The sequence below is a fragment of the Pongo abelii genome, chromosome 7 (genome assembly GCF_028885655.2).
Source record: "Pongo abelii isolate AG06213 chromosome 7, NHGRI_mPonAbe1-v2.0_pri, whole genome shotgun sequence".
Lineage (NCBI taxonomy): Eukaryota > Metazoa > Chordata > Mammalia > Primates > Hominidae > Pongo > Pongo abelii.
The window spans coordinates 125,498,040-125,525,248 of NC_071992.2; the positions used below are offsets into that span (position 1 = coordinate 125,498,040).

The 27,209-nt window shown below is 34.3% G+C and overlaps 1 protein-coding gene across 1 annotated transcript in view; it reads left to right on the forward strand.

Annotated features, from left to right (window-relative positions):
• Nucleotides 1–27,209, forward strand: part of PKHD1L1 (PKHD1 like 1) — a 168,846-nt gene that overhangs the window by 61,702 nt on the left and 79,935 nt on the right. The window contains 16 exon segments of the mRNA XM_063726390.1: nt 3,798–3,945; nt 5,713–5,867; nt 8,043–8,165; nt 8,635–8,740; nt 11,825–11,935; nt 13,891–14,055; nt 15,039–15,160; nt 17,029–17,161; nt 17,596–17,791; nt 19,309–19,451; nt 19,874–19,978; nt 20,607–20,795; nt 21,551–21,721; nt 22,280–22,506; nt 23,267–24,251; nt 26,753–27,001. Coding sequence (XP_063582460.1) covers nt 3,798–3,945; nt 5,713–5,867; nt 8,043–8,165; nt 8,635–8,740; nt 11,825–11,935; nt 13,891–14,055; nt 15,039–15,160; nt 17,029–17,161; nt 17,596–17,791; nt 19,309–19,451; nt 19,874–19,978; nt 20,607–20,795; nt 21,551–21,721; nt 22,280–22,506; nt 23,267–24,251; nt 26,753–27,001 — 3,328 coding nt within the window.

A 27,209-nucleotide genomic window follows, 5' to 3' on the forward strand; every position in this document is an offset into this window, starting at 1 on the left:
AGATTAAATAATCATTAACCATTGTAATTGGATTAGAGCCTCACAGAAAATTTTTGCAAAGTAAACAATTTTATGATTAAAATTACTGAAAACTTATAAAAACTCCAAAAAAGTTGCCTTTATCCCATCCTGGCCCAATGTTTTACTCTTAATATCTTCAAGATTAGCATCTTACAAATGCTTTTCAGTGCTTTACTCTTAGCTCTATTAGAAAATATAATAACTGGCCGGGCGTGGTGGCTCACGCCTGTAATACCAGCACTTTGGGAGGCCGAGGTGGGCGGATCATGAGGTCAGAAGATTGAGACTATCCGGGCTAACACGATGAAACCCCGTCTCCACTAAAAAGTACAAAAAAATTAGCCAGGTGTGGTGGCGGGTGCCTGTAGTCCCAGCTACTTCAGAGGCTGAGGCAGGAGAATGGCGTGAACCCGGGAGGTGGAGCTTGCAGTGAGCGGAGATCGAGCCACTGCACTTCAGCCTGGGCGACAGAGCGAGACTCTGTCTCAAAAAAAAAAAAAAAAAAAGAAAATATAATAACTAATTCAAAGCATCTGTGTCAAAATTCTCCCATTTTTCAAGATTCCTCAATAAACTAATTGGTAACTGTAACCTCTATCTTTAATTATTTATCAAAGTTGACACTGAAGAATACAGGACTTAGATTTTTGTGACTTTTTAAGAAAATTCAAGTGATAGGTACATGTAATAATATGCACATATGTTAAATGTATAGATCAATAAATTATTTTAAGAACTTTAACTTTGACATAATTGTAGATTCACATGCAGTTGTAAGAAATAACACAGAACTATTTTTATATCCTTTACCCATTTTCCCCCAATGATAATTTTTTTGTATAATATAGCATAATATCATAATCAGGAAATTGACGTGATAAAATCCACTGACTTTATTCAGATTCTTCCAGGATTGTGTGTGTGTGCGTGTTTGTGTAGTTCTTATACAATTTTATCACAGGTGTAGATTCATCTGACCACCAGCAGAACAGTTCTATTACGAGTATCTCTTGTGCTACCTTTTTGTAGCCGTGCTGTCACAGCCACCTCCCTTGTTCCCTTCCTCCTGCACTCACTCATATATGGCAACCACAAATTCATTCTCTCAATAATTTTGTTGTTTCAAGAATGCTACAAAAATGGAATCAGATGTCATATAATCCTACAAATACATAGCTTTTGGATACTGGCTTTTTTTCACTCAGCATAATTCCCTTGAGATCCATTCAGATTGTGTCGATCAATTTATTCGTTTTAATTGCTGAGTATATTTACTTTTATAGATGTACCAGTTTGTTTACTCACCCGTTGAAGGACATTTGAGTTGTTTCTTGGTTTTGGCTATTATGAATTAAACCGCTATGAACATTCATCTATAGGCTTTTGTGAGATATAAGTTTCCATTTTTTCTGGGTTAAATTCCCAACAGTGCAATTATAGGGTCGTATGGTAAGAACATGTATAGTTTTTAAAGAAACTACCATACTTTTTTCTGAAGTGGTTGTACCATTTTAGATTCCCACCAGCAGTGTACGATCCAGTTTCTGCACAATCTTGCCGGTGTTTGGTGATGTCACTATTTTTAATTTTAGGCATTCTGGTAGGGTGTGTAGCGATGGCTCATTTTCATTTTAATTGATATTCCCTAATGGCTAATGATGTTGAACATCTTTTTATGAACTTATTTGCCACCTACATATCTTCTACTGTGAAATGTCTAGGTATAATTCTTTCATCAGATATGTGGTTTGCAAATATTTTCTCCCAGACTGTACCTCACCTTTTCATCTTCTTCATAAGGTCTTTGACAGAACAAAGTTTTAAAAATTTTATGAGGCCAAATTTATCATTTTTTTTTCTTTTTTGAATGGTGCTTTTGGTTTCAAGTCTGAGAACTTACTTAGCTCTAGGTCCTGAGGATTTTTCTGTTTTTTTCTAAAAATCGTATAGATTTACATTTTATATTTAAGGGCATGATCCATTTTGTGTTAATTTTTACATATAGGACGTGATTTTTGGCTGAGGTTCATTTGTTTGCCTATGCCTCCAATTGTTTCAGCACCATTTATTGAAAAGGCTGTCTTTCTTCCATTTAATTGCATTGGAACCTTTGTCAAAAATCATATTTGTGCGGGCATATTTCTGAGTTTTCTATTCTTTCCATTGGTCTATGTGTCAGTCCTTCCACCAATACCACACATTTTTGACTATTGTATCTGAATAGTTAGACTTAACATTGAGTAGAGTGATTCTTCTCACTTTATTTTTCTTGTGCAAAATTGTTTTAGCTATCCTAGGTCCTGTGCCTTCCCATATAAATTTTAAAATAAGATTGTTTATGTCTACAAAAAAACCTTGCTGGTATTTTGACAATAATTACCTTAAATCTATAGACTGTTTTGGAGAGAATTGGCACCATTGTGATACTGAGTCTTCCAATCCATGAACACAGTGTGTTTCTCCATTTATTTGTCTTCTTTGTGCTTTACCAGCATATTTAGGTCTTCATTTATTACATTTATCAGCATTTTGCAATTTTCAGTTCAGGTCTAGTACATGTTTTGTGAGATTTATAAATGTGTTTCATTTTCTTCGAGCAGTTGTAAATGGTCTTGTGTTTTTAAATTCAATTTCCACATGTTCATTATTTGTATATAGAAATGTAATTGATTTTTGTGTCTTTATCTTGTATCTTATAACCTTGCTGAATTCAACACATTTTTACAAAGTAGATACACTCATGTAATCACACCCAGATCAAGATAATCATTAGCTCCCCAAGTACCTTCCTTGAACCATTCTTCTTTCTTAAACTCACTCCTCACCCCAATAACCACTCTTTTGACATCTACTACCATGAATTATTTTCGATTGTTCTTAAACTTCATATCAATAGAATCATACAGTGTGTACTCCTTTGAATCTAGCTTCTTTCATTCAATTTTTTGAGATTCACATTGCATACACTGTAGTTTCATTCTGTTTGATTGCTGTACATTTTTCCATAGTATAAATATACCATAATTTATCCATTCTATTGAACAACTTTTGCATTATTTCCAGCTTGGGGCTATTATGAATATAGCTGCTAGCAACCTTCTTGCTTACGTCTTTTAGCACTAATGTTTATTCATTCTGTGGTCTAGAAGGCTTATCATTTTAAATTTTACAGTAGTAACAGGTAACTATAAGGGATCAGAAACAGGAGAATATAATTTTCACTATTAGGGTTACAATCTATGAATTTCTACAGCATGTGCTGCTTCTGTCAATTGATTAGCACTGAACATTAAACAAGTATTTGTTTTTTAGCCTGGGTCAGCCACTGTATAAATCATAAACTTTCTTAAATTGTTGGTTAACTTTTCAAGACTCCATGTACTATTTTTTAAAAAATCGTTTTAGTTTTTTAATAGCCAAGACAACATCTCATGCTCCTTTGCCTCTCTGCAGTGATTAGCACTGTACCTTGAACAGAGTGCCTGCTCAATAAATATTTGTTCCTTGAGTGATGGAGGGTGCATTCTGAATTAATGAGGTATTACTGCAGTTCCAGCTGATTGCTGCACAGATGACTGAGTTGACTTTGGCCTCATTATTGCAGCTATATAGGTATGGCCTGTGTTGATTTTTGTGACACTCCTTAATGTTCTGAAGAATCCTGAATACATGAGGCTCATTTATGTCATGTCACAGGATTGTACCATGATGAAATAGAAATCATGTAAGCCATTGTTAAGTTTAATCATTTTATCAATATTTATTTTGGAAATTAGATAATCACACATGAGACAGAGAACGAGTTTGTCTACAGAGGAAATAATTGGCCAGGCGAGTCAAAAATTCGTATTCAAAGAATTCAAGCTGCATCTCCACCTCTAAGTGGCAGCTTTGACATTCAAGCTTATGGACATATTCTCAAAGGTATATGAAAAAAGTTTAAAATATTGGTGTATACACACACACATATGTATAACATTATAAAGTGTTAAATGTTGTTTAACTTGAGAATTACTACTTATTGATACATGCAAATATATTAATTATTTATTTGATATATAAGTAAATATGTGATTATATTAAAGTCACACATGCATATATATTAATATATGCCCTATTAGGGTCAATTAATAGCCAATCATAATGTTGTTTCAAATCCTTCTTTTCAATAGATTAGGAGATAATTCACCCATCCAAAGCTAACATCATTTATTTTGATTGTTTTCCCTTAAAAATAATATTTTTAAAAGTCTACAAAAATTTATAACAATTTTTTATAGCCATTTTTTAAGGCAGTTGAAATTATGACTTTCATAAGTCAAAACTTTCTATAATACATGCATTTTAAAAAATAAGCACTCATTACTTACTGTGGTAGCCACAAACAATAACAATAATATTAAAATAGAAAAATTGAGAATTGGAATATGATTTTAAAAGGCATCTATAATTGAATTATCTAAGTCTGTGCTGTTCAATATGGTAGCCATAAGTCATATGTGGCTACTGAGCACTTAAAATGTGACTAGTGCCACATGTCAAAATATAACATTTGAATATAAGGGATTATATGCAATTTATTACTATTAAAATATTTTACCTGGTTTTGTTTTCTTTCTAAAATATAGCTACCAGAAAATATACAATTGTGTATGTGGTTCACATTATTTATCAGTTGGACAGGACTAATCTAGACAACTATAATAAATATTTTGGTGTACTCCTTTTTAGTAGTATTTCTCTTATAATTTACATAATTGAGAGTATGTCAGTAATATGAAGCTAAACTATTCAGGGCAAGTGACATTTTTATGTTTTTGTCACTGCTTTATCCACTATGCTGGTGACATTCTCAACTGTTTGTTTCTCTTTTATATTCATGACTTATAGGTTATCAGTATTTTCAAAGACATACAAATTAACATTGTTATTAATTTAATCAAAATTGATTTAAAAAATAAAAGTATTTCTATATTAAAAGATCATTTTAACACTCAATATCCTCTGACACTAAAAGGATTTTATTTTTAATATCAAAATGAATTATATGAAAACATCAACTGATATTTGATATTTGTGAATTGATATTAAAAATATTTGATCCAAGGCCACAGTTTGAGGTACATTACTCATATAATTTTTAAAAATAATTATTTATTATTATTTTGAAATGGATAAAATTGTATATATTTTATTTCCAGGAAAGATATAAATTCTTGGCATAAGTAGAATGCAAATTTTATTTTTACTATATTGGAGAGAGACATAGAGTTTGCAAATGATAATACATAGTACACATTTCATGTACTTTAAAGATGAAATTGGTTTGTGAATGTAATTTATTTTATTATTATTATTTTTTTGAGACGGAGTCTTGCTGTCACCAAGGCTGGAGTGCAGTGGCATGATCTTGGACACTACAACCTCCGCCTCCCGGGTTCAAGTGGTTCCCCTGCCTCAGCCTCCTGAATAGCTGGGATTACAGGCACGCACCACCATGCCCAGCTAATTTTTGTATTTTTAGTAGAGATGGGGTTTTACCATGTTGGCCAGGCTGATCTCAAACTCCTGACCTCAGGTGGCCCACCCGCTTTGGCCTCTCAAACTGCTGAGATTACAGACGTGAGCCACCACATCCAGCCAGTTTATGAATTGTGACTCCTGCTGTTTGCCACCCCTCTGTGAGTGCAGGCCTCCCCGCTGCTGTGTCAGCTGCAGATCTGCAGTTTGCACTCCAGAGTCTGGAGGGAATGGGAAGAATCTCAGTTACACGAGAGGGAACGTGTGCTGGCTATGCGTGGAACATCAAGTGGAGAAGCACCTGTGGAAAGCAGAATCTTCTACAGGTTCCCTCATTTGGCTTGGCTTCTCTTTTCTTCTATGTGCTGCTGGCTTATTTGGACCCTGCCTTATTCCAAAAAGAACTGGAGGCTATGTATATTATAAAAATGCAAACCACAAACTAAAATTTCTTTAAAAGGAAATTAAGGAGAAGGTTTTTTTTTGTTCTAAATTAAGCTGATTCAGTGTTCTCTTTCATGGAGAATAGCTGTTGGTACTTTACTCCATATCCCATTTAGAAAAAGTCCAGAAATGTGTGTGTTAGAATCCCCTTGACAGGGGCAGGTGGAGCACAGTCATGACGGGTCTCAGAACTAAACCGAACTAAATCCAGATGTATGCTAAGGGGGTCCCAAAGAGAATCAGCCTCACTATCATTCTACTACGAGAGCTATATTTTGGGGCCTTGGATACTTTTGTGGTTATGAAGATGATTTTTCCAAGTTCATAAGGGAGTAATGCCTTAGGCTGTCATCTAATTATGTTTCTTTAGTTAGAAGGAAGAAGAGAATGGGGGAAAGGAGTCAGGCCCAGAGTATGTGAAGGAGAGGAGTCTAGGGACCCAGATTGTCAAACATTAAAAAGATGATGCTTTCAGCCAGGCACAGTGGCTCATGCCTGTAATCCCAGCATTTTGGGAGGCTGAGGCAGGTGGATCACAGGAGTTCGAGATGAGCCTGACCAACATGGTGAAATCCTGTTTCTACTAAAAATACAAAATTAGCTGGACGTGGTAGTGCATGCCTGTAATTCCAGCTACTTGGGAGGCTGAGGCAGGAGAATGGCTTGAACCTGGTAGGTGGAGATTGCAGTGAGCTGAGATTGTGCCATTGCCATTGCACTCCAGCCTGGGCAACAAGAGCAAAATTCCATCTCAAAAAAAAAAAAATGCTTTCTAGTGATGATGAGAGTGCAAGGAAATAGTTTCTTCTATGCAATGTTGGTGAGAATAAAAATTAGGACAACCTTTTGGGAAGATAACTTAGTAGTATCTTAATACGGAGACCTTATGATTCATCACTATCACTTACATAACTCTATCCTGCTGAAATAATAAGATAAATGTGAAATGATATAGGCACAAAGGTAGTCACTGCAGCATTATTTGTAAAAGTAAAACCTAGAAACCTAAATCCCCATCAATAGCAGAAAGATTGGTGTAACTTTCACATTGAATACTATGCAGCTATGTGTAGACCCACATATATTTACCTGGAAAGAAATTCATGACATAAAGAGGAAAAAAATGCAGAACTCTACTTATGAAATCATTTGGGGAAGGAGAGGAAGTGGAGAAGATAAGGAAGTGGGGGCAAAAACAACTATGTAAACATAGAAAACCAGTCTGTATGGTTGTGCAAAATAGTAATAGTCATAAGGATATGGGGGTTATTTTAAAGGAAATACATGGCTGGGAACTGAAATTAGAAAACTCCACGATGAAGATAGGTCTAGTGACTGACCTCCCTTGGTGTCTCTGCTGGTGTCTGTGCATCTACTCTCTTCCATCTTTTCTAATCAGTCCCTCTGCTTATTCATTGTTTCTGTTCCATATCATTTGGCTCACACATGGCCCAGCATGGAGACTCCTATCTCTTTGCTAGTCCCTGAATACATCAGAAGGTTGCCATATTTGCAGAGGAATTTTGTAAAGAACAAATTGTATGTACTGATTTGACTTGGCTTTATTTTTACCATTGGAAGAACATATAATTCCAAAATTGGGTAAAAAACCAGGGTAAAGGTAAAAAATGATACAAGGAAAAGTTGACTCTCGGATAGAAAGATGACTCAATTTTTCAATTATTTAAGAATAATTTATCAGTTATCATATTCAGAAAAAGCATAGGACATTTTGAGAAAATCAAGTTTAGTAGATTCATTTTCTTTAGATTTATTTTTTAATTATAAAAATTCAAGTTAATTTTAGTTTTAATTCAAGTTGTAATTGATGCAATGTATGATAATGCAATGGTCTTAATTTTTTTTTCTTGGATAGGTTATGTTCATTTTTGAAGAGGCTTCTTTTATTTAAAAAAAGTGACTACAATAGTTTTGAATTTTATTTTATGTCCTTTGACTTTTATTCACCTTTGCCTATGCTGAAATTTAAAATGAAAAACTAGTGTTGTCATAATTTGTTATAACCTTTCTAGTAAAATAATTGTGTGTAAAAATAGATTAATGATTCCAACATTATTGGAGAAAAGGCTAATATGACAGTTACAAGGATAAAGGAAGGTGGCTTATTCAGACAACATGTACTTGGAGACCTACTTCGTACACCCAGTCAACAGCCACAGGTATTTTTGAAACTTTTCTCATGATGCTTAATGTAATTTTAATAGTATAACTAGTTTGTAATATGTTAAAGACCTGGTGAAACAGGAGGTTTGACTTCTGTATTTCATGGGAACATTTGTCTTAACATTGATCAACTTGATAATATTATTTTATGACTTTTGGGAAAATTATCTTCCTTATGAAAAAATAGTAGATTTTTTTAGCTCTACTATGCCAGAATTTGAAAATAGAGGAATCTTTCCTTCAGTCTTTACAGCAGCTCTGTAAATATGCAGAAATTAAAGTGTAAAGAGATTAGGTGACTTTCCCAAGGGCAAAAATGAATGAAATATCAAAGTACAAAAAATATAGACTAATTTCAGTAAATTAGCAAACCAACACAATTCCATCACTTTTGTTAAAACCTATTCATATTGTACTGCTGCCTCTTTGCCCCTGTTCTGTAGCTTCTTGTTTCTTTACTTGAAGGTTGAAGTCTATGTCAACGGAATTCCAGCTAAATGTTCAGGTGACTGTGGATTTACATGGGATTCCGACATTACTCCTCTAGTCTTGGCGACAAGCCCTTCTCAAGGTAACTTCCTGATTTTTAACCTATACTTGGGTATGAAAGATAACCAGCAAAATGTAAACTCTGATAATGACTTTTAAAACTATGTTTCTACTAGTGTCACTGTTTGCTAAAGCAAGCAAACAGTTCTACATTGTGAAAATTAAAAACCCTATCAGAGAAAAAAGCTATGGAAAGGGCACTAATTATTTATTTTTGAAAAAAAAATTTCTTTTGAAGCTGAAATCTTGCCTTTGAAGTAGAGGATTTACTAATCTTAAAGTTCTCTGGTTTCACCAGTTAGACTCAGTCTCTAAAATTTCACTTGGGCATTGAGGAACTTTTGTTCAACTGTACCAGCTGGGGTATTAAGTGGAGTCTTTTATTCTATGAGACCACTTCCTCTAGGAGAGTTAGTATTAAAAGGCTAGTAACAAGACATCTGCTGTTTCATAAAAGAATATAATTGTGTCCTAGATTTGAGAATAAGAGATATAAAAATTATTGCCAGGAACTCAATCTATGGAACACATTATGCCATTTCTTCATAAATGGTATTATTGCTTCAAAAATGTGATTATGCTTTGTGTCTGAGCAACTAAGGACTGAAATAAAACAGCAGAAATAAGGATAGTAAGGGATGGCTTTTTTTCAATCAGAAAAATAAACTCAGATGCTATAGTTACATATTTAGTCTTGATGGATAGTAGGAAAATTCGCCAACTAATTTTATATTGGTACCTCCCAAAAAATTATTAAAATTTTAAAAATAGTGCATTTTTGTGTTGAAATAATATATTCTTCAGACTTTTTAAAATAGTGATAATACTAACTTTGGGATAATTCATGTTACATGGGGTTAAAACTCTCAAGAATAAGGATTTGATGAACTTTAATTTGGTTACAGTCCTTTGGTATCCTTATGTTTATATCCACTCTTGCATTTTGTAATGAATTCTCACTTTTTTTTTTTTTTTTTTTTTTTTTTTGAGACTGAGTCTTGCTGTCACCAGGCTGGAGTGCAGTAGTGCGATCTCAGCTCACTGCAACCTCCACCTCCCGGGTTCAAGCGATTCTCCCACCTCAGCCTCCCAAGTAGCTGGGACTACAGGTGCATACCACCACACCCAGATAATTTTTGTATTTTTAGTAGAGACAGAGTTTTACCATGTTGGCCAGGATGGTTGAATTCCCACTTTTACATGCACTTCCTGAAAAACTATTTCTTACCCAATATAACAATCTGAATTGCCTTTTGCCACATTTGGATCATTTTTTAAATTGTGAAAATTTAAGCATAAAGAAAACTACAAAAATACACATATTTTTCACTGAAAATTAACAGTTGTTAACATTGTGTCATATTCACTTCCAATCATCAATTTAAGAAAGAAATATTATAGGAACAGCTAAATTTCTCTTTAAGCACCATCCCTAGACCTAGTCCCCTACGTAACTCTCGAGGGGCAATCACAGTAATTAATTATTGTGTGTGTATTCTTCCATGACATTTTAAATACCTTTTGTATACAACGCACACACACACACAAACACACACACACACAGTAATTTTGCCAGTTTTGTAAGCTTACAAATGAAATATTACAATGTAAATGTTATTTTGCATATTACTATTGTCATTCAGAATTCATTTTGAGATATATTTATGTGGTTTTATGTACACTTAATCAATCACCTTAAAGTATTTCATGAGTACACCAACTTACTAGTTCCTCTATTGGTGGACATTTAGATTATTTACAAGTTTTCACTTTTACCAATAAGACTATATTGAACTATCTTGTATAAACCTCCTATTGCATGCGTGTTAGAGCTTCTTTCGAGTATATACCCAGACGTGGTATTACTGGATAACAATTGGTTGTATGAGTATTCAGTTTACTAGATGACCAAATTGCTCTCCCAAGTGGCTATACTACCAGCAAATATAATAGCAACATATCCCCTACATCCTTGCCAATATTGGAAGTGATCGGCTTCCTAATTTTAACTATTCTGATGGGTGAAAGTTATCACTTTTTAGAAATTTTTCTATTCCCTTATTAGTAATGCACATGAGCATCTTCTCATATGTTTCTTGGACATTCAGATTATTTCTTCTGCAAAGTGTTAGCATCCTTTTTCCCTTTTTTATTGAATTGTCTTTTTAAAATTTACTTGTAACCATTTACTATATTTTATGTTTACCAATCCTTTGCACGTGGCTTCTCTCAGTATATTAGCTGTGCTAATGTGCTTACAAAAACATTTAAGTCATTGATTTATTCTAGGTTATTTATTTATTCCATTATGGTCAACCCCATGACTTCGTGTATCATATTTGAGAAATCCATCTCTACCTCAAAGTCATCAAGATATTTGATTATATTTACCTATAAAATGTTTGAGTTTTGTTTTTTGTTCTTAGCTATTTGAATCTATGTAGACTCTATATTGTGCATGGTGTTACATAAGTAGGGTGATCATATATATATGATTTGTTACAGTTAGATATGTAATATGTATCTATCTATCTATCTATCTATCTATAATTCGTTGATCAAACCTGGACACTTTTGAGAGGGAATGAAAGAACCTAAAGTTTAAGACGCTGGAACACAGGTGTAAACCAGAACTGTCTCAGGCACTTTGAGATGTGTATCACCATAAACAGAGGAATCTTATTTTCTTTTCAAATGGGGAGTGTCCATACCACTAATTGTGTGGTTTATCCTTTCCTCATGAATTTGCAATGGCAAGTCCATCATATACTAAGTTACCATATAGAGATGTCTACTTAATTTCTTTGTTATGAGAATAATTTGTTTCTTTATCTTATGCCATATTTTCAATCAGATAATTCTTTCCACTAGTCTCTGTCAACACACAGATTCAAAATATGAACAGATATAGAGTAATTCAATGGAAATAATGGAAATAAAATGCTGTTGACAAATAAACGTGGATTTTTCTCCCTGCTCTCCTGTTAGGCTTATTGTTTATATCTTTTGAAGATAGACTTATTTTTATTTGAGAAATGTCTGATTTCATAACAACAGGTTTTATTTTTATAACTTTAGCATTGTTATTTAAATTGATCATTTTTAGGGTCCTATGAAGAAGGCACAATTCTAACCATAGTGGGTTCTGGATTTTCTCCTAGTTCAGCTGTATCAGTCTCAGTTGGACCAGTAGGTTGTTCTCTTCTGTCTGTGGATGGTAGGTCCTTTTAAAAACTATTAAGCCTAATTGTTCTTCTCTAAGATAAAGTGGAAGCAAAGGGCAGTATTACAATTATCTTGATCATGTACAATTATCATGATCCAGTATTACAATTATCATGATCCCTATGGGGTCACGAAATTGGCAACCTGGTCTATATAATGCCTTATCTTTGATTATGACCACAGATTATTTCACTGTTGTACGGTCTTTATCCTATAACAGTTTAATTTTATCCTTTTTTCCCCCTTCATTTGGAGGTTACATGAAATCTTCCTTGCATCCATGTGTCTCTGGGACACAAAAATGTATGAAATGCCTCTCTTGTGTTCCATGGTCCTGTCTGCCCATGTTTTGACAATCCCATGCAGGAAGAGGACCTGGCCATCTCCTGACTTCCAGTCCCATTTAACCTCTCTCCATTAATGTAGAATTTAAAGATCATTCAAATTTTTTTAACATCTTGAAATAGTGAAGGCCATAGTTATTTATTTCCCTAAAAGTTGTCTTTCATAATTCTAGGAGATTTTTCTTAACTTAAATCAATTGAAATTACATAAGTAAATTCATTTACCAAATCCTTTCGGTTGTTTTTAGTTTAGACCTTTTATGCATTGTTAAGCTCTAATAGTCAATACTGCACCTGTATTATTGATGTTCTAAAGAAAAAGAAAATGTGGTACATATACACCATGGAATACTATGCAGCCATAAAAAAGGATGAGTTCATATCCTTTGCAGGGACATGGATGAAGCTGGAAACCATCATTCTCAGTAAACTAACACAAGAACAGAAAACCAAACACCACATGTTCTCACTCATAAGTGGGAGTTGAACAATGAGAACGAGGGGAACATCACACACCAGGGCCTGTCGAGAGGTTGGGGGCTAGGGGAGGGATAGCACTAGAAGAAATACCTAATGTAGGTGACGGGTTAATGGGTGCAGCAAACCATGACATGTGTATATCTATGTAACAAACCTGCATGTTCTGCACATGTATCCCAGAACTTAAAGTATAATTTTAAAAAAGAGAGAGAAAAATCACTCTTCCCAACTCATGAAATCCTCAATATCAAATTCTCCTATCACCAGTGATAGAAATTATGTTTTCATACATACATCTCTGCTGAGGAATTAAATGGTCACATTTCAAAAAAAAAAAAAAGTAAGAAAATGTTTTCATTTACTTTTTTGGTTTTGTTTTTGGTGTTTTGGTTTTTGTTTTGGTTTCTGTGTTTTTGTTTTTTTGAGATGGAGTCTCACTCTGTTGCCCAGGCTGGAGTACAGTGGCATGATCTCAGCTCACTGCAATCTCTGCCTCCCGAGTTCAAGTGATTCTTCTGCCTCAGCCTGCCAAGTAGCTGAGATTACAGGTGCCTGCCACCACACCCAGCTATTTTTTGTATTTTTAGTAGAGACGGGGTTTCGCCTTGTTGGCCAAGCTGGTCTTGAACTCCTGAACTCAGGTGATCCACCCGCCTCAGCCTTCTAAAGTGCTGGGATTACAGGCGTGAGCCACCGCGCCTGCCCTTCATTTAGTTTTTGATCATCTTTCCTGATAAAACGTAGTATTTTGCACAATTTTGGACATAATATGTTTGACCAAAAATTTTAGAATTATTAATATAAATGAGCTTATAAACTAGTTTTTTTTTTTAATTATGACAATAGTCTGTTTTGGGTACAGTAGCATCAGAAGCAGATTGTTTACTTTGCTTTCATTATTGGTTTACCTATTTTCTAGGAGTGTCTGATTCATAGCCTCAGGTAGTTTGTAAGAATTATTCCTCCTAAGATTCCCCCACCCATTAATATATGATTCGTTTTCTTTGGATATACTTCGTGAGATCTAAAAATGAAGGCCAATGTTAGTATTTGCAAGCATAACTTTTATCTCATAAAACTATTTGATTTACCATTTTCTTCATCTTTTTCTTTTTTTCACAAGAAAAAGAGCTCAAGTGCCAGATGCTGAATGGAAGTGCTGGACATGCCCCAGTTGCTGTGTCCGTGGCTGATGTTGGACTAGCACAGAATATAGGGGGTGAAGAGTTCTATTTTGTTTATCAGAGTCAGATCTCACATATCTGGCCTGATTCTGGAAGCATAGCAGGTAACGGTTAATGGTTTAAACAGAGAGAAAATTGCATGCATTTCCATCAGTTCAATGTGCTGTTTCTAGTACAGGGTGAAGGAAGAGGATCCCAAAGCTTCCTCTTATAGAACAAAGGAGAGTCTCCTTTGAGAAGGCACAGTGATTAAATGGCTGACTAATTCTTTTGTTTCTTACAAAGCACAAGTCAGGGTGCTGCTTATACTTACATCTTAGGTTATTGAATTAATATCATCAATTATTACATGTTTCTATAACAAGCACATCAATTATGTCAAGATAAGATTTATTAGTTATTATTCTGCTTACCAGCTGCTTCATTTGTAACCACAGTCTCAGTGGAGCTCCTTGACCCAGACAAAGTTCTGGGAACAAACTGGGGAAAGGAGGGCTAACACAGAGGATGGAAAGAACATAACACATTTTTCCTGTCCTGCTTCATTTCCTTTGTACATTTGTTTGTTTTTTTACCAGGCATAGTTTAGGGTTTTGTGCTTTGATTTTGATCCTTTTGGTATGCTTTTATTTTACATTATTTCATCGCTTATTTTTAAAGTTTAGTTTTCCTTTTACTTAGAGGTATTAAAATTTGAGATTTGGCGAGAGTCTTAATTCACTCTCCTTTTCCACCCACAGAACGGTTGAGTGAATAGAAGCAGCATAATTATTCGTAGGATGAAGGCACTGTGAAAAATAGCAGATGCTGCTACCAATGCCCCATAGCAAATGTGTGTTGCAAATCTATGTTATTTCATTAAATCACTTAGCCCAGCTCCTTTATGGTTCTGAGCATCAGCACCCAGGCTCAGGTGTGTGGTGGGGATTGTACTCATCTCAAGTCTGGTCCTTGATCTATTGGCCAGTCCATCTCTTGGATCATTAGACTATTCTCCAAAGACAATTTTCAAAAAATGTTACTAACATTTCTTTTTGTTATGATTGAACTGGTTTTGTTGTTGTTTTTGTTTGCTTTTCTTATGAAGGTGGTACTCTACTGACTTTATCTGGATTTGGCTTTAATGAAAATTCAAAGGTATTAGTTGGAAATGAAACCTGCAATGTGATTGAAGGGGATTTGTACAGGATAACCTGCAGGACACCAAAAGTAAGGCCTCTGATTTCAGTCATTTTTTCCTCCTAAGTCTGAAATCTTATAAATTAGGAAACATTCAGTGGAGTGGGGGGTGAAACAAGTGATGTATTTACTTAGGAACTGCAGGGTTTCTATTATGCTCCTTAAAACTTATTTCTTCCACATCTTTCCACTAAGATTCAAAGACAAAATATTATCTCCACATTCAAGATACTTAAAATCATGAAGAAAAGAGACACATAAGCTAATATTAAACAACGTATTTCATTTGAGTTAATAGAAGTAGTAACAAAGTAAACATAAAACACAATGGAGAGAGGGCGTCAGAAACAGTTTCACAGAAAAGTTGATGTCCCATCAGAATTTGAGAATGAATGAGAGTTTACCATGGTAAATTTAAGGATGAAAAAAAATGAGTAGTCTAAAGATTTCAGGAAAGTCAATCTAGAAATTAATAGCTTTCAAAAAGGAATACTTTTTTTCTTTTTTTGAGACAGAGTCTCGCTCTGTCACCAGGCTGTAGTGCAATGGCACAATCTCGGCTCACTGCAACCTCCGCCTCCCGGGTTCAAGCCATTCTCCTGCCTCAGCCTCCCAAGCAGCTGGGACTACAGGCTTGCACCACCACGCCCAGCTAATTTTTATATTTTTAGTAGAGACAGGGTTTCACCATATTGGCCAGGATAATCTCAATCTCTTGACCTCGTGATCCACCCGCCTCGGCCTCCCAAAGTGCTGGGATTACAGGCGTGAGCCATCGCGCCCGGCCGGGAATACATTTTTAAATGTGTTAAAGTTTTAGTTTAAATGTGTTAAAATTTCAGTTTCACAAAAAAAGTAAAGTTCTCTGTGGAATATTGTATCTTAGAATCAATCATTATTCTTTATTTTTAAAACATAGTTTTTTTTATTATTATACTTTAAGTTTTAGGGTACATGTGCACAACGTGCAGGTTTGTTACATATATATACAAGTGCCATGTTGGTGTGCTGCACCCATTAACTCATCATTAAACATTAGGTATATCTCCTAATGCTATCCCTTCCCCCTCCCCCCACCCCACAACAGGCCCCAGGGACACAGGAAGGGGAACATAAAACATAGTTTTTAAATTTAAACTTAGACTCTGGTTTCCTTATTACCTGCCAAAATATAATGAATCCTGTCACTGACTTTTTTAAAAAAGTGTAGCAGAATAAATGGGGGTATTATGTATTTGCAATCTGCAGGAAAAATAAATTTGTTTTTTGGACGAAATGATGGAGATGAGAATTGAGGGGATGTGGTAAACTAAAACTTACTTTGTTTACAATATGTCATTCAGTTAAACACTGAGTGTGGATTAAATAAATACTAGATGTGAAAAAATATTTTTCCTAATTGGGAATTGCATGGATGCTATATCTGCAAAAGCATCAAGTGGTTTTCTTAGGGGGTCCAAGTGCTTAGTCTTGGATTCTGGAGCGAGGTCTTCAAAAGATATAATGATGTGATTTGTCAGAGAAGAGAAATAAGAACTATACCTGTCTATTTTAAAAGCAAAAAGTCAAACTTTAGTTTCTAATGCTTTATCAGAGAATCGCTTCTCCAGAACATCTCAACAATATTGTGGAGCCATCAGAAATCCAATAATATAGATGCATTTAAATTGATCATAAAACCCATAAAACTACTATGTCATGTAACTTTATTTTGAGAACTCAACCATGTAACCTATATTTGACACCACAACTTTCTAAATATATGAAAACTGACACTGATCATGACTTTGAAATAAAACATCTTCAGAAGTTTATTCTGAATAATCTATTTCTTTTCAGCCCTTGCATTTCTATAGCTCAACAATTAATATTTTCTAATTTTTTTCCTCTTATTTTAGAAAACTGAGGGTACAGTTGATATTTCAGTTACTACCAATGGATTTCAAGCCACAGCAAGGGATGCTTTTAGTTATAATTGTTTACAGACACCAATTATAACTGATTTTAGTCCAAAAGTACGAACAATACTAGGTAAGAAATTCTTCAATAAGATCGGTCATTTGTCATACGTATAAAAAACATTTCTAGAAAGGCTTTTGAAGCATAGTTTCTTCTGTAGTTTTGTTTCTTAAAGTGAAACCAGTTATAGTTTTATGTGTGTGTATGTTTTATCCTCGATTAATCTATTATTTTATATTGAACATATGCAATAAGGAGAAAAATAGTAAGTTTTTTTTTAAAAAAGGACTTTGTCATCTTTTTTCCTTTTGAGCAATTGAATGTACATTTCATCCCTTTGTGGCTGCTACCAACTCTTTCATTGTTTTTCCTTTTGCCTCTCAAAGTGTTAGGATTTCCTAAATCCAATGAAAGATGAGAGATGAATTGATTTATTTAATATGCAAATTTCACACTGGATAACAAGTTGAACTTTTTGCATTATTTTTTAAATTTTAAAATACCAGGAGAAGTTAATTTAACAATTAAGGGCTATAATTTTGGAAATGAACTCACACAAAACATGGTGGTGTATGTTGGAGGAAAAACCTGCCAGATTCTTCACTGGAACTTCACAGATATTAGATGCCTTTTGCCCAAGTTGTCTCCTGGAAAACATGATATCTATGTAGAAGTCAGAAACTGGGGTTTTGCATCAACAAGGTATGATAATGAATATAAACTTGATAGAGTTGTGGAACACATGGGACTAGTGGAATTGGGATAGGAAAAGAAGTGGGCATTAACCTTTAGGTGTTAATTGTTCTCTTTACCTTTCTATGTTTTCTTTTGCAAAAGATGCTGAGAATATCTCATACAACTGCAATATGACACATAGTTTTGAGACCAATGCCATTCAGATCAGGTTGTAAAATTCTCTGTACAACTAGGCTTATGTATATGTCACATGATTTCGATTCACTCAGGAAATGCATATCAAGTAGCTTCTAGGGTCTCAGTGCTGCTGGCTGGATTTACAGTGGATTAGAGGGGCATCTCCCCTGTATTAATGGTGCTCACAATTTTCTTGGAGAGAGAGATTTCAAACAGAGGATTACATCAAGAGTTTAATAGTAAGTGTGAAAAATACTGTGAGTTAGAGGTACCAGGTGCAGTAAGAGTCTATAATAGAGAGAGGTAACTTATCCTGAGCATCAGGGAAAGGTTCTCTGAAAAGGTGACAATTAAGCCAAGAAATGGGTAGGAGGTGGCGATCTGAAGGAGATGATGCAGAGAGGCTTTCTCCAACTCTATTTTCTGTAAGGACTTAGCATTTCTTTTTCCCTGAAACTATTTGTTAACTGATAAAATGTTAGTTCTAGTATGAGGAAGTTATTGGTTTGGAATACTTAGAAAAGGAAGATACTGAAATTTTATGGATACAAAAATGCCAATACAGCTAATGTCAGAGTAGAAGGAGAGATGATTGCAGCAAAATCTTGCAAGAAGTAAATGAAGATGAGCAACATTAAACATAAACCTCAGCACTACATCCATCTCTTGGTTTCACAGGGCAGAGCTCACATGGCTTCTGTATTGGCTTGTGCTGTAGCTTGACCATATAATGGGTGAAATTGACCCCATACAAAATTGCACATTCAGATTCAAGAAATAACAAGGTTACTCTGTGGAAGTTAAAAGTTAACACACTGATTCACGTGAATTTTTCTGCCTCTCTGCAGTTAAGAAGGAAGTTGGGATTTGGAAGTCGAATATGTCATATCAGAAAAGCATTTACATTTTGATGGCCTCTTAGCAGATGCATCATAACCAAGCAAAATAAATTTAAAACTCTCTCATTGAAGTAGTGGGAAGGGAGACCCTGACAAGTTTTCAACAAACATAGAATAATAACTTCAAATTAATTATACAAAACTTTGATTACTCAAATGTGTGAGATTTAATTGGTAGTTTTAAAGCAGAGCTGCCTTTTTGTTTTAGTCTAATGAAAATATAAAATATTTTTAAAAATCTAATGTATTTCTTGTGACCTCAGTTCTCATAAGCATATTTTTCCATAATATTGTAGGATCTTCCATCTCAAATTCTTCTGCCATTAGAATTTTCAGAAATGTAATTTTCATTATTTCCTCTTTCTAAAGAAGTCATATCCTAACAAGAGTTTAGCAAGATAAATCAGTAGGAAGCTCATTGAAAAATCTATTCATTTTTTTTCTCAGAGACAAATTAAATTCTTCAATACAGTGTGTCTTAGAAGTGACCAGCATGTTTCCACAAAGAGGCTCCTTGTTTGGTGGAACTGAAATTACCATAAGGGGTTTTGGATTCAGCACAATATCAGCTGAGAATACTGTGCTGTTAGGTAAGAGCTTCATTCATAGGAAAGTGATTATCATTTTTCTCAGCTTAAAGGATATACTATAGGTGTTGAGTTATTATGTGAATATTCTAAATCACAGCTTTATTTTTCTAGTAGCATAAAAAAAAGGTTAAGTGTATTTGGTTAAAGTGATAAAGAGAAACTGAATAACTACTTTTTATTTCAATAAATAATTACTGTGTATTTAATGTGTATATAACATATAGAGTGGAGGAGTTGTTCTGCAAATAATTAGTACTCACACATGATTCCTATCAGAAAAGAAGTTCTGAAGATCCTGCTATATAAGGCAGAGTTTTTTTAGGGTCTTGGTTGTTGATGAATTATGCTTCATCTCTATAATTCACAAAAAAATTTGACAAAATGTTTGCTTTTTAAAAATATCCAGTATTTATTCTTTCTAGGGTCCATCCCTTGCAATGTTACATCATCATCAGAAAATGTCATAAAATGTATTCTTCATTCAACTGGGAATATATTCAGGATTACCAACAATGGGAAAGATTCAGGTATCAACCATTTATATACTATGAAAAAATGGAAGCACTGAAACCTGAAATTAATTTGATTTTTATTTATTTTATATTTCAAATTATTGAGAGACTAAGTATTGTTATTTCTTTTATAATTTGTCAGCAGTAACTGCTTGACATAGAGGGTCACATATAGAGCAAATTAGTGGTAGACTTGAGTCTAGAAGGCCATACTTTGCAATTTCCAACTTCAGGAATTACCATTTGGTTTTGCTCTAGTACAGAAACTCCCAAATTGTTGTAGTTTATTATCAGTCATGGATTTCCAAATGAATATTCCAATTAAAATTGATCATAGCTGTAAAAATATTCTATGTAAGATTTCTAAGCAAATTATTTGTTGACTTTCCAATTTTTTTTTCAAATTGTCTGTTGATCATTGCTTTTGGAGTTTTGTGACTTAATTTTTCCTTATCTTCTTATTACCTTGCTTTCCATTATTTCTATTTGTTTTTGTTAAGTGCTTAAATTATGTAAGTAATGAATTTTTAGTGTTGATTAAAATGTTTTCACTACTGACTGTATATAAATTGCCATGTTGTCAAAGATAATTATTAAGAAATTCTCTTTTTCTTTTAAAATATGACTCAATTCTTGCCCCCAGTACATGGATTAGGTTATGCCTGGTCACCATCAGTCCTAAATGTGTCTGTGGGGGACACAGTGGCATGGCATTGGCAAACACATCCGTTTCTTAGAGGGATAGGATATAGGATTTTTTCTGTTTCCAGTCCTGGAAGTGTAATTTATGATGGCAAAGGATTCACAAATGGAAGACAAAAATCTACATCAGGTGTGTTTCTGCTTATTGGGTTTTGCATCATGCCACTTTTTCCTACATGTAATAAAATGACATTTTGTGTAGATTTAATACAGTATTTTTACATAAATAATATACACAAATGCATAAGGTAAGTTATTTGGCATTTTATTGCTATAGTAAAAATGTTACTAATGAGTGTAAGCAAGTTATTTTATACATATTCAAGTGAGTTCTGATATTAGAAATATCTTATATTGATTCTGTGATAATCAACCAATTGAAAAACATATTGAAAAAGCAAAATGCAATAAAATAGGAATATATGTTTAAATCAAACCAATCTGGTAGCAAGTGATGAACTTTGACTGACTGAAATCAATTTAAAATCAGTGTTTCCTATAGGACAGCTCAGTGTAAAATGTGCCTTTTAGATTGTCTGTTTTGTTTTGTACATGTAAGATTTTGAACCTTTCACACACACAAAAAAATTTTCTTTCATTTCATGTTGAATTTTTCTTTAAATTTTGATGTGTTATGCCAGACTTGCCATGGTTTTCTAGAAAATCAATGCTGGATCTTGTTTTCATGGAATGTAATTTCGTTGCACAAGATAGCTTTTAATAGCGAGTTTTCTTACTACATTCTGTTGACATTTCATACACATGAAAAATAAGAAACTGTCATCTGTATGTGCATTTAAATGATCATTTCAAATTGTTTTCAGTCTCTTTTCAAATATGCATTAATTGCTTATATTTATTATGTACAATCTCATTTTATGGCAGGTTCATTTTCTTACCAATTTACTTCACCTGGAATCCATTATTATAGCAGCGGGTATGTTGATGAGGCTCACTCCATTTTTCTCCAAGGAGTCATTAATGTTTTACCAGCTGAAACCAGGCACATTCCCCTGCACCTGTTTGTGGGTAGCTCTGAAGCCACATATGCTCATGGTAAGATGGTTAAAGATGGAAACTCTGTTACACAGGTGACCCAGGGTGTATGTAATATTTCTGGAGCAGGTAGCAGATTACTGGGTCTAACTGTGCTTCTATCTTACTAGCCACATGACCTTGAATAGGTTTGGGCTTCTCTGAGACTGGAATTTATCCTCTAAATTAAGGATCACATTAATGTCTTCCTATCAGTCTTTCTCCCAGAATCCTTGTGTGCCTCCAATGAGATGTAATGTAAAAAAGTTCTGACACTATGTATGTACCTGGACATATGTTAAAATGTAAGATGATGTTATTATTTTCCCCATGGGGTCTGGCCTTGGACAAACTGAAAAATAAATCAATTTTATATTCTGTTTTCTCTCTTTACTGTAACATCTTTGATCAGGTCTTTAATATTTTTGTACTGCCTAAGACCCATTTGTCATTTTGTTTTTCAAAAAAGATTTACCAGAATTTAAACCATCATCATCAAAATAAAGAGTAACACAGTTTGAAAACGGTTATCATTTTGGAATGTTATTCATGACTTACAGGCAGTTCTTTTGTCTAAAGGAGGACCTGAGAATTTGCACTTGGGAAGCTCTGTGGCAGGCTGCCTAGCAACAGAACCCCTGTGTGGCCTGAACAATACCAGGGTTAAAAATTCAAAAAGATGGCTATTTGAGGTTTCAAGTTGTTTTTCACCATCTATAAGCAATATTACTCCATCCGCTGGAACAGTAAATGAACTAATAACAATTATTGGACATGGCTTTAGTAATCTCCCATGTGCTAATAAGGTAAGAATATAAATACCTCCTTTGTACTTCTATTATATGTTCCCAATAAAAGTATTTTGATGATAACCTTGTTATTTAATTTTTACCAGCTTTATTGAGCTATATCACATACCAGACAATTCACCCATTTAAAGTGTACAATTCATAAACTTTTAGCATAGGCACAGAGTTGGCATTCATCACACAGTCAATTTTAGAACATTTTCATTACCCCCCCCAACAAAAAAAAACCCTAAAGCCCTTAGATATCACACCTAACCCCTCCATTGATCCCAGCCTAAGGCGATCTCTAATCTACTTTCTGTCTCTATAGATTTGGCTGTTCTGGACATTTCTAGTAAATAGAATCATACAATATGTGGTCCATTGTGACCAAGTTTATTTATTTTTCACTCAGCATAATGTTTTCAAGGTTCACCCAAGTTGTACCATGTATCAGTCCTTCGTTTCTTTTTATGACCTAATATTATTCTATTGCATGTTAAACAACCTTTTATTTATCCATTCATCAGTTGATGGACATTTGGGTTGTTTTTACCTTTTGATTATTATGAATAATGTTGCAATGCACATTTATGTACAAATCATAATTTAATCCAAGAGATGCCTTAATCAGCCCCTCCCAAATTAAATTTATGAATAAAAGATATTTATTTGCACATGATTAGCTTTTAAAATTTATAGTTGTTGCTAATACAAAATTTGTTTATACCGGAGATATGTATTGACTTGTTTTATTTTGTATTCATTTTACTTACAGGTTACAATTGGTAGCTACCCCTGTGTCGTAGAAGAAAGTAGTGAGGATTCAATTACATGTCATATTGACCCTCAAAACTCAATGGATGTTGGTATAAGGGAAATTGTCACTTTGACTGTCTACAACCTGGGCACTGCTATCAATACGTTGCCCAATGAATTTGATAGGCGATTTGTACTTTTGCCAAACATTGACCTGGTGTTGCCAAATGCAGGATCAACTACAGGAATGACAAGAGTGACCATAAAAGGCTCTGGATTTGCAGTTTCTTCTGCAGGTGTAAAAGTCCTTATGGGTCGTTTCCCATGTAAAGTTCTATCAGTGAATTATACGGCCATTGAATGTGAAACATCCCCTGCTGCCGAACAGCTTGTGGATGTAGATCTTCTAATACACGGAGTGCCTGCTCAGTGCCAGGGAAACTGCACCTTTTCATATTTAGAAACCATCACTCCTTATATAACAGGAGTCTTCCCAAACTCCATCATAGGATTTGTAAAACTTCTTATTGAAGGAGAAGGTTTGGGGACTGTTTTGGAGGACATTGCTGTTTTCATTGGAAATCAACAGTTCAGAGCGATAGAGGTTAATGAAAACAACATCACTGCTCTTGTGACTCCTCTTCCAGTTGGACATCATTCTCTTAGTGTTGTGGTGGGAAGTAAAGGCTTGGCTCTGGGAAACCTGACTGTCAGCAGCCCCCCAATAGCAACTCTATCACCAACTTCTGGAAGCATTGGTGGTGGAACTACACTGGTGATCACAGGAAATGGCTTCTATCCAGGCAACACTACAGTCACTATTGGGGATGACCCTTGTCAAATTATTTCCATCAACCCCAATGAAGTCTGCTGCTGCACTCCCGCTGGGACCACTGGAATGGTCGGTGTTAAAATCTTTGTTAATACAATTGCTTATCCACCTTTACTTTTTACATATGCCCTGGAGGATACTCCATTTCTCAGAGGAATTATCCCAAGCAGAGGTACTCCAATATCTGCCTTATTATCTTGATATTATTGTATTGATAATATTTATTAGTATACAATTGGAATGATATTTGTAAATAACTATTAAGGTGTGTTTATAAATGATCCCACTTACACTTAATACATGGGATTCAAGCTCTGTGTAGTATCTGTTGTATGATTATTTTTCACACATTTATGGGATAACAATTTTAGCCAAATTTCAACTTCTATTTAGGAACAAAATTCCCTTTAACTTGAACTAAATTTCAAATGAGGAAAAAATAAGTGAAGATAGACAAAAACTGGTAATTCATTTATGTTATTGATGTTGATTTGCGCTAGAAACTCCAGTTAAAATTCAAAAGTTATAATCTTACTTACATTGAGAGTGTTTCAGAGTTATTTCCATGAAACTACAAATGAGTACTAACTTATTAGCACACCAGAATTCTTTTTAAGGAGATAATTGGCACATTCAATGGAGAAAATATTATAAAATAAGATTTTCTTAATTGCTTAGCATGACTCATTTTTCTAATTTAACAATAGGTTGATATATCTTCTTGGTTCTTTGTCATTATGCTGTGCTATTTCTGATAATCTTCGAGCTATTAGAATGCTTATTATATATGTACTGAATTCTGGAGAGGAAGGTGTAATGTAATAGTTGAGAGCTTGGCTCTCAAATGGTTCAAATTTTGGTTCCTTTCATTTCCAGCAATGAAATTTTGGAGAAGTTTTTTTAAACATCAATTTCCTTATTTATGCAGGTACATATACACATTATAAAGTTAAAGAAGTTTATTCATATAATGTAACTTAGAATAGTACATTTAATGAAGAACTCATTAAATGTTAACCTTTTAGAAAAGTCTTTTTTAGGTTACATCACAAGGAAATGTATCAGGTTTGGGTAAGTAGTATTTTCTGCCTTCAAGGAGTTTGCTGTCGAAATCTTCTTTAATATGTCAAATTTGCTCATTTTGAAAGATGTGAACAATAGCAATGGCATATTTATTTTCCCATGTGGTTGTAATCGTTGCATATAATGGCATATATTTCTTATTTCCATGGACTGTGTCTCTTCCCATCTCTGCCTTTGAATGTTTTTTTTTTTTTTTTTCAAAACAATGTATTCAAAGGTATAAGAGACTTGCAGACATGTGAGAACTGAGCTGTTTTATTTGCTGAAGAGACAGGTGACAGAGCACACTGAGAACAACACTGTTCCATTTGAAAGGCAAAATGTCAAGCAAAATTAAATGTTAAGACCTATACAACTTTCTTTAGATTGTATCTTAAAACTATTCCATCCAGGTGCGGTGGCTCACGCCTGTAATCCTAGCACTTTGGGAGGCCGAGGCTGGCGGATTGCCTGAGCTCAGGAGTTCGAGATCAGCCTGGGCAACATGGTGAAACCCCGTCTCTACTAAAATACAAAAAATTAGCCGAGCGTGGCAGCATGCATCTGTAGTCCCAGCTACTTGGGAGGCTGAGGCAGGAAAATCACTTGAATCTGGCAGGCAGAAGTTGCAGTGAGCTGAGATCGCACCACTGCACTCCAGCCTGGGTGACAGAGCGAGACTCCATCTTTGAAACAAACAAACGAACAAACAAAAACTTTCCTAACATGAAACATCTCTTTAGTATCTCTCATGTTTAAAATAAAATAGTTATTTATATTTAAGCAATCCTCACTATGGTCAATCATATGGTAATTCTTTACTATTATCACTTGAATTAAAATCAAACTACTACTTGAGGGCACTGTGTTTGTAAAAAGTTATGTTGACGAATTTTCATCTAAAATTTAGGTATGCGAATATTCATTTGAACAACCTATGAAAACTTCCACATGTTTAATGCCCTCGATGTACATTTGTCAAAAGAGGGAAGCAAGAGAACAGCCAGAATCTAATTATTTGTTCTATGTGCACTCATTCAAGGCATTAACATCAACATTCACCTACAAGTCTTTAAATTAATTCCTTTTTTGTGTATTTACTATCTTACACCCATTTACATATCATAATTTGTTTACCAAGTCATACCTGTCAAAAATGTTTGAATTAAGAAAAATGTAGTCTCTCCTCAAAAGAGTTGCTAATGTCAGGAAGGAAGGAAGGTACCAAAAATAAAGATAGTAAGCCTCATCCTTAAAATATGCTCTAACCCACGCTGCTCAGACATTCATGCTTCCTAACTCTAGACCTGCTCTTTTCTCCTCCTCTATTCTCTATTAGCGTGAATTAGTAACTTACAACTCAATAGAATGGACAGAAGGGCTGGAAAAATAATAAACATTGAGATAAATCACTTATAATTAATATACAGTAGACTGTAGTTTATATTGTAGTCAAAATGTATTGTATGACATAGCATGTATTGTTAATATTTATATTAGTTTTAAAACACTGCTTATTCTTTTATTTGTAAAAGTAAAGGGGTATATCTTTAAGTGCATGTGTATTAATAGTTAGATATATTTATATTGTGCGCTTTTTTTTTTTTTAAGGTCCACCAGGAACTGAAATTGAGATCACTGGATCCAACTTTGGCTTTGAGATCTTGGAAATCTCAGTGATGATAAATAACATTCAGTGTAATGTAACAATGGCCAATGATAGTGTGTTGCAGTGCATCGTGGGAGATCATGCTGGGGGCACATTTCCTGTTATGATGCATCATAAGACAAAAGGCTCAGCCATGTCCACAGTTGTATTTGAGTACCTGCTTAATATTCAAAATATTAATCCAAGCCAAGGTAGTCATAAGTATGCAGGAACCTGCAGATATTTTGTTTCAGTAAACACTTATTTAGAAACTTTATTTAGAAAATAATATGTTACTCAAACACAAAACAATTTCCAGTTTTTTTGTTTTTGTTTTTTTGTTTGTTTGTTTTTTGTATTTTGTTTTTTGTTTTTTTTGAGATGGAGTCTTGCTCTGTCGCCCAGGCTGGAGTGCAGTGG